Source organism: Rhinolophus sinicus, chromosome 8, assembly GCF_057876585.1.
Source record: "Rhinolophus sinicus isolate RSI-liver-muscle chromosome 8, RSI-T2T, whole genome shotgun sequence".
NCBI lineage: Eukaryota > Metazoa > Chordata > Mammalia > Chiroptera > Rhinolophidae > Rhinolophus > Rhinolophus sinicus.
This window is the reverse complement of record NC_142508.1, coordinates 60,713,618-60,722,572: the sequence shown is the minus strand read 5'-3', so window position 1 is coordinate 60,722,572 and position 8,955 is coordinate 60,713,618. Positions and strand designations below refer to the sequence as shown.

The window sequence follows — 8,955 nt, the reverse complement described above, 5'->3', positions numbered from 1 at the left end:
AGAGGGTGGGCCCTCCTCAGCATGGTGTCCAGGTTCTTGGCATCTCAAGAAAAGAATTGAATGAGACACAGACGTAAAGTGGTGAAATAAGTTTATTAGAAGAGATAGTACACTCCAAAGAATTAGGAGTGGGCTGAGCACAAAGAAAAGCGGCTCAAAGCCCATTGTTAGAAGCAGAAGTACACTCCAAAGGGTACAAAACAAGCTGCTCAAAAGGCTCAAAGGGCTCAAGGGCGGTGGCTCATGGGAGCGTAGGGGTTTTGTCTTTTTTTTCTCCAGGATGGGTTGTTCCTCTCCAGGTGTGGGACCACTTGATTGACACCTGTGATTGATAAGGAGCCATTACCTCATCTTCTTAGACTGTGCATGTCCCTTCATAGAGTTCAGTCTGTTATAATGATATTAATGAACTACTGGGCATAGGTGTGGCATTACAATGATGGTATAATGAGGGTAGGGTGAGATGGAAGTGGTGGCCTTCTACCATGCAGGTGTGAGCGACTGGTCCAATTTAGTTACATCCTCACAGTGGCTAATGGCTAGAGCAGATAAGAAAAAATTCAGGAGGTCTCCAGCCTGTGCTCCCCATAGATTATGTTTGATGTGCAGGAATGCAGAGACCCAATTACCTGTCTCTAACTGCCTGTCTTATTTTTCCTGAGAGAGGTAATCTCCATAAATTTCTGTGGGGAGTTGAGGGATGGGAGGTCTCTTCTTCTGTATCTGCTTCAAGCTGAGAAGGGGGTAGAGCTGTCCCTACCTAATGAGAATTCACGAAACTCTCACCCTATCTGATCTTAAATGAAAAAAGGGGTCTCAGGGCCGGCCCGGTGGCTCAAGCGGTTAGAGCTCCATGCTCCTAACTCTGAAGGCTGCCGGTTCAATTCCCACATGGGCCAGTGGGCTCTCAACCACAAGGTTGCCGGTTCAACTCCTCGAGTCCCGCAAGGGATGGTGGGCAGCGCCCCCTGCAACTGAAAACGGCAACTGGACCTGGAGCTGAGCTGCACCCTCCACAACTAAGATTAAAAGGACAACAACTTGTCTTGGAAAAAAGGCCTGGAAGTACACATTGTTCCCCAATAACGCCCTGTTCCCCTTCCCCAATAAAAAAATCTTTTTAAAAAATGGGGTCTCATTTCTGCCTTGGGGTGCACTGGAAGCCTTACTGGGACACAACTCGTACCCTGACAGCCCCTAGATGAGGAGAGACAAATGTTAGTTAATAAATTAAAAGCACTGACTCCAGGAATAGGACTCGAAACCCAATTATATTAATTTCACCCAGGGGTTAGGTATGGACTAACCCAGGTCTGGACGAGTGTTAAAATCTGTTTACCGTGTTTCCCTGAAAATAAGACCTAGCTGGACCATCAGCTCTAATGTGTCTTTTGGAGCAAAAAATAATATAAGACCCGGTATTATATATATTATATTATACCTGGTATTTATATTATATTATATTATATTATATTATATTATATTATATTATATTATATTATATTATATTCTGTACTATATTATATTATATCCGGTCTTATAGTAAAATAAGACCGGGTCTTATATTAATTTTTGCTCCAAAAGATGCATTAGAGCTGATGGCCCGGCTAGGTCTTATTTTCCGGGAAACAGGGTAGTCTATGGGATGGTGTTTATTTATCCAAGACATAGGTCTGGAATGGCTTGGGGGAATGTTGGGCCACAATGATTATAGCTCATAGGCTTTTAAGTAATTATTAAGCAGGAATAAGAGACATTCTGTGATTAAGGTTAGGAGCAATCTTTAGGATTAAGAAACTGATTAGAAAAGTGATTAAGACCAGGGGCTAAGGAGCTAAGAAACTAGGGAAAAGGAGACTTAAAATTTCTATAGTGAGGGGGCTCTCCCGTATCAGAGAGACGTAGGTTTGGATCCTGGCTCTGCAACTTACTCTTCAGTTTGAAAGGGCGTGCCAGTTGACCAGCCTCATACAGTTTAAAAATTGAATGAAGTCATCTATGTGAAATGTTTACAATACAATGACTCGCATATAAATATTAACTATTATTTTTCAAAGGCAAATCGAGGGCCAGATGCCAAATCAATTGTCCCTCAACGATTATGTCACTTCCACACTAAAACCAAGATCTGATAAGGACAAGTGTATCCATAGACACAATATATCTGAATCTTCAGGTTTGCATACCATTCTGCAACTAAAATGAACAAAACTATACCAAGAGCTGTGGCCTCTACCACATACATGTTACCCTTATTAACCATGTCAACTATTAGGAGTTTGCACATGGAAACCAAAATGTCAGTCTCCGGAGTCCGGGTCCTACCCTGTCACGTGACACACCCCATCCCTTCTTTCCCCGCCATTGCATCAGCCAATTTAGATCTGCCTTCCCAGAACTCAACTAAGAAGCTTGGATTGATTGGCTTGTTTCTTGACCAATAATATCTCATAGAGGTAATGTGCGGCGGGGCACTTTCCATCGACTCCCTGTGATTGGACGGGGCGGGGCGGGGCGGGTTGCGGCCGCTGTGTCTTGGTGCTGGTGCATCTGCGTGTCTGCGGGAACAGGTAATCCCGGGCTACTGGCGGTGGGCTCAGAGGGAGGATTGAAGGACTGCGACCCTCGGGAAAAGCAGGAGGGCTTCAGAAAGCTCTGCGGTGCCGCCAAAGTGGCTGGGCCCGGGGTCTGAAAGTGCCGCGGCCACTTTGGGTCCTTGGGCTAGGCCTCGCGAGGAACCGGACTCTGGGCTGGAGCCCAGGGCCAGAGCAACCGCCTGGCGACACGGCAGCCGGAGCGCTGAAGACCAAGACCTTGGGAGGATCAAGGTTGCCACTGACTACCCACCCAAAACTGAGGTTTTATTTCCCCTGGTTTTAACCTCCTAGGGGCAAGCGGAAGTGGGGGAGGGTGGTGAAGATGGGTGGAATCCCTCCGTGAGCCATTCCTTAAATTCTTAAAATTAGATAAATAACTGATACTGGTCCAGAACCACCTGGAAGCACTTTCCATTACCCATCATGTTTAACTGTTACTTTTTCATACAGTCTGTACTTCCTGGTGTGCTTTTTCATTCAGAGTTTGCTCTTAGAGGATTAATATCTAATCGTGAAATTATTGTTAGCAACCAGTGTACCAGATACTGAAGCTATACCTATAATGGTGAGCAAAAAGAACAGTCGTGATTCCCACTGGGATGGAACTTAAAGCCTGATGGGAAGATGGACATTAAACAAGCCATCGAATGCATGAAATTAGGAAGGAAGACACCTGGGGCTTTCAGCATAAAATAGGAAGAATCTGATCAAGAAGAAGAATGCTTCCTTAAATACGTCTTTTTGAAATTGAGATAGCAAAAGTGAGAAATTAACTAGGAAAAGGGAAAGAGTGGGGGTAGAGTAGACAGACTACCTGGCAAATGAAGAGCATGTTGAAAGGTCCTTAAACCCAAAGGCCAGTGTGACGTAAGCTCAAGACTTTTACAGCTCCTGCTGGGAAGTGGAATCTGAGGTCCCTCCTTTGTGCTACCTCTGTATCCCATACAGCTTGCCAGTTTGTTTATACTGAATAGATGAATGAGTGGTGGTAGTAACACAGCTTTTAATAGTCCCAGCGTGCATTGGGCTTCTTATTGTCAATATACTGGATTCCTTTACATCGTACAGTTATTTCTCTATATGACTGTCTCCTCATTAAGGACGTAGACTCCTTCACCTTGGTTCCTAGCACCGGAGTATGCATTCAATAAGTTGATGAATAAGCAAAAATGGAAAATTCACATGTCTCAGAATTTAACTGCTTATTTGCCTCAACTAGCCCATTTAAAGGAGGAACAGTGAACATTCTGAAATAGCTATAATGGTGCTGCTTAGAATTACCACTGTAAATTTATTTTTGCCACCATTATTGAGATTCACTGAGAGCCATGATGAGAAGGGATGAGGAAGAAGACAGTGTGACAAAGTTTCCAAAAACCCTTGCCTCTTTAGCATGGACGCAGAGTCCTCATCTGTGGGAATTTTAGTCAGCCAGTTTCACCATCTTTTCTCCCAAAGGGTTTTTGTTTGAATAAGTTCATTGAGCTGTGAATAAATCAATTGAAATTGTGTTTAAACATAAATCTGAGAATCAGAGTCTCATGACTGTATACATCTTTATTGTATCTTTTTTATGTTAAAATTTTAACATTCTTGGCTGAAAAATATTTTAAAAAGAAAGGGTTTATTGGGCCATTGCTAGCAAGAAAAAAAAGACCAGGTCCTGGGGCATGAAGTCTAAACCACCAGCAGCAGTGCCAGGTGGAAAAGGCAACATGTCCACCGTCCTGGAGTTGGCAAGCGTTTTCATACATCAGGTGGGGGGTGAGGGAGAAAGATGTACGTTGTTTCGAAAGAATTTACATTGACTGTAGATAAAGGAGGTGGGAGAAGGTGAAGTGGGACTAGGTCTGGGATAGGTGCAGAGTCCGTAAGAAAGAAGTGTTTGCTCCTTTGGGTTGGTGGTGGGCAACAGTCTGGAAAATTCATGAGTAAACAAGAAGCAAACGCCTGCTGGGGTTTTGATGGTGAATGGCATTTCTGTTTTTGAGATAATTTCAGAAGTAGCTACCCAAAAGTTAATGTGAAGTTCCAACATACACTCAGGAATGTGAGCAGTCTTCGCTGGCCCCCAGCTAGGTATTAATAGTCTGACTGCTCGTTCACTCTCTGGCCTGCTATAATTTAGTTTAGAACAACTCAGACTTTTTTTTTCTTGTTACTCATAAGAAGGAAGAAAACTTTGACCTAAGTGACTGAAAGTAATAGTAATTCATTCTGTTTCTTTGGGGCTTTCCAGTTTACAAATTGCTTCCTAATACAGGATGGTTTTTGAGCCTTACAACGGCCCCTTCCTTCCCGATGGAGTAGGCAGAGGAGATATTACTTTTTTACCAAAAAGGAAACAAATGACAAAGTGACTTATTTAAAGTTTAGAGTTGGTTCAAGAATTCTAGAGACTTAGATAATGTTGTGAATGAGATGGTTCCCATTTTTCTGGATGCCCAGTGCTGTGTGGCACTACAGCACATGCCATTAATTGATACCGTCCACCAAGGCCTGTCACTTCTTCCCAACCTGCCTCTCAGAAACTTTTAACATATGTGAAAGAGCTTTGAAATTGTCAAGTTGTGATATTTCCTAATTTTCCTCTCTTCTGATTCCCTTTCTCTTTCACTGACCTCCTCAGTGTGGCTATGACATCCTGACTCCCTACTAATCTAATTGCTGGGAAGTCAGCAGTTTACCAGTTGTGGTTCTGGGGGTGCTGAGGCTAGGTGGAGGTATGTAAATTCCTGCAACTTGCAGGCAGTCCCTTGTATAGATAGGCCCATCCCCATGTCCACTGCTGTTGACAGCACCTCTCCAAGATGTCAGGCCAAACCTAGAGACCCTGGCTTTGGGGATAAGGAAACTTTTCACATTTCTAGGCATGTAGACAGAACTAGAAGCATCCTTAGAGTTCATCTACTTTGAGCACTTCCTTTGTTGAAGTGAAGTAACTCTCTTAAGGACTTGGAGGTAGGACTGGAACCAGGTCTCCTGGGCCTGCCCCCATCCTCAGTGGGCTTCTCTGCTAGACTATAAATTGTGAGTGTTTTTATTCCCATTTCCTAACTCCTGGCCTAGGGCCTGGCACAGAATGGATGCTCCATACAATTTGTGTTCATGAATAAACACATGAAGAAACTACTTCCTGCTCTACTTGGTGTGATGGTGTATTGTCTCACATGGGAAGGAAGAATAAATGCGGCTGCTGTCTGCTGGTGCAACAAGTTTTGCTTTGATGATGACTTTAGCCTTGGACATTAGGACATAGGTTTTAGGATCAAACTGTTCATCCGTGTCCTTTGACTTGGCCTGAAAAGCCAGGAGTGTTGTGTAATGCCTACTTACTTCTTAGTTTCAATTTCCCTAATTTTCTGTCAATTTTTTTTTTCCTTTGGTTAGTTCTGTAGAGTTGCTTTCAAGATGGACTCAACCCTCACAGCCAGTGAAATCCGGCAGCGATTTATAGATTTCTTTAAGAGAAATGAGCACACCTATGTTCACTCATCTGCTACCATCCCACTGGATGATCCCACTTTGCTCTTTGCCAACGCAGGCATGAACCAGGTAAGGATCTGTCCCTTCCTCTTGGCTCTTTGTTCACAGAAGCAGCAGTGGAACAGTGGTGAAAGCAAAGCTCCTAGAGTCAGACAGATCCTGGCTCTGTCACTCGCTGTGTGACATTACAGAACTTCGTAGGTTTGTGCAAAAGTAATTGCAGTTCTTGCAAATGTTTTTAACCTTTTAAACCACAATTACTTTTGCACCAACCTAATACTTTATGTGGTTGAACCTCTGTTTCTTGGAGAATTGAGGAATAATAATAATAGTGTTTGCCTTTAGGTTGCAGTGAAGAGTAAATAAAGTAATGCATTAAAAAAGTTTAGCTCGTTATTTGAGTAGGTACTCAAACATTAGCTATTACTATTTTTAATTGTGATGAAAGACCCTGATACCCACAGCTAAAACTTGTATGCCTCTCAAGAAAAATACAGCCTGCGTCTAGTCTGTAAAGTTTTGCCTTCTTTTTGTTCCTAAGGAAAAACCTATGTTTTATTAGCATCAGAAGCTGAGTTAATCTTGCTGAGCCCTGAAGAGATTTCTTAACTTGGCTATTGCAATTCTCCTTCATCTCGTCGTTATCTTTTCTTTATAAAACAAGTCAATTTTTTTAGGGTTCTTTCAGAGCTTTGCTTTCATTCCCATTCAAGGCCATGCACAGTTTTATTGTTTGTTTTTGTTTTTTTTCCCCCCTTTCTTCCACCTGTGCCTGTGATGTTGAAAACTATTTACCAGGCTGGTCCTGGACTGGAAATGGATTCAGGTTCGCTGGTGCCCTCAGGGCCTTCCTTTGGCTGTTCTCTAGGAGCCCTACTTAGCCCAGTGTACATACCAGCCCTCAGGATGCACCTTATTCTGGGATAACTTGACATCTTTTCTCTCAGGTCTCTTTTCTGGCATAGAAAATTAAAGGCAATGGAACATTTCTCATCTTGTATAACATTAACTATGGCATTATAAAAATGTTTTCAGTTTTATGTATGAGTCCTATGCATATACCTGGAATTGGGGGCACTAATTTTAGGTGAACTCTTTCAAGGTGATGGTTTTTCTAGAATACTGGAAAGGTTCTGTTCTGTTCAGATATACCTACATACTTGTTTGTCTTCTCCCATATGTCCTGACTATACTTGTTAGAAGAACCATGGGAGCCCAATGTTTATAAACATTCTCTGAATAACGGTAACTATTACCCTACATGTAGCACTTACTATGTGCTAGGCACTGTTCTATGGCTTTTACGTATATTAACTCATTTAATCCTCACTTTATACCATCCTACTGAGACACTGAAAGCTCAAGAAAATTGCCCAAGTTCACATAGCTGATAAATGCTGGAGTGTGGATTTGAACCCAGGCAGTCATTTGTTTAATTTTTGTGCTATATTGCCTCTTAATCTAAATACCTAGATTTAAATACCTAGACTTTTTTGTTTGCTTTTTTTTTTTTTTCAATAGTATTTGTTAGGCATCTGCTCTTTTTCAGGTACTATGGTAGGTGCTGGATATATACAGAGATATAAGTAAGATAGTTTTTGCTTTTAAGGAATTCATGGTCTAGCACAGGATTGTCCAACTTTCTACAGTGATAGAAATGTTCTATATCTGTGCTGCCCACTATGGCTAATAATTACCAGCCATGTGTAATTATTGAGCTGATGTGAATGAGGAATAGTATTTTTCATTTAAACAAATTTTTAATTACTAATTATTTAATTAATTTAATTTTACGTATTCACAAGTGGCTAGCAGTTACCAAATTAGATAGGTCTAGTGGGAAAAATAAGGTAAAGTTACACAAATAACAATGATATATCAAAGTATAAGTTGATAACTCCTCAGAGCAAGATAATACTATTTCCCTAGTGCATCCAGTCATTCGTTAAGTTATACTGATTTTACTCCTTTAATAGATCTCAAACGTTTTTCTTCCTTATCACCTTTACTATCAAGCCAGCACATCAGTTTTAGATTAAGTTCTTCCAGAAAGATGGCATAAGCCCTCACTGTCAAGAGACTTGCAAGGAAGCACAGGTTTCACTGCATCCAATCTTTGGCTATTCTCTCAGATCTGGCAGACCTGTCCCCTGTGCAAGTGGTGTCACTGGCAGTGGTGGGGACCTTTGGAGAACTAGGACCAGGGAGAAGTTGCTCCAAGATAGGCTGCCTGTGCTGCAGCCCTGTAGGGCCACCTGCCTCTGATAAGCTTCGGTATTCCAGGCTAAATCACAAACTGTACAGTTTGTGTGTGGTCTTTTTCCTGCCAGTGTGTGACCACCTGATACACCTGCAGCTCTTTAAAAGTTGAAATGTTCCCTTTCTTTTTTTCAGTTCAAACCCATCTTCCTGAACACTATTGACCCGTCTCACCCTATGGCAAAGCTGAGCAGAGCTGCCAATACCCAGAAATGCATCCGGGCTGGAGGCAAACACAACGACCTGGACGACGTGGGCAAGGATGTCTATCATCACACCTTCTTTGAGATGCTGGGCTCCTGGTCTTTTGGAGATTACTTTAAGGTAAGCTCAAAGCAGATCTGTTGGGGTTTTGTGCAAAATAGTCCTTACCACTGAGAGAAGTGGGTTCTAATTTGGCTTGTTTTAAAGTATGAAATATCGTTTAGGAGATTCAGGAGTGAAGAGCATTTATTGACTCTGTGACTTCCTGGAAGCAGTACCTATAATTTGCTGAGTTCAGTTCACATTTGGATTTCTTGCATAAATTGATCCTGAATTCAGCTGAGTTTATAGTGAAGATATTGTAATTTTATATCCATGTTTCGAGGATCTGGACTTCTTGTACTCATAC

The 8,955-nt window shown here is 42.0% G+C and overlaps 1 protein-coding gene across 4 annotated transcripts in view; it reads left to right on the top strand.

Moving 5' to 3' along the window:
• Positions 1-8,955, top strand: part of AARS1 (alanyl-tRNA synthetase 1) — a 59,390-nt gene that overhangs the window by 36,018 nt on the left and 14,417 nt on the right. The window contains exons 1-3 of one of the 4 annotated variants that reach the window (XM_019710280.3): positions 2,481-2,570; positions 5,988-6,152; positions 8,478-8,666. In XM_019710280.3, coding sequence (XP_019565839.2) covers positions 6,009-6,152; positions 8,478-8,666 — 333 coding nt within the window. In that variant the 5' untranslated portion in view covers positions 2,481-2,570; positions 5,988-6,008. Of the gene's footprint in view, positions 1-2,480; positions 2,859-5,987; positions 6,153-8,477; positions 8,667-8,955 lie in introns of those variants that run through there. The other 3 variants (XM_019710288.3, XM_074314576.2, XM_074314578.2) reach the window with 3 other exon arrangements.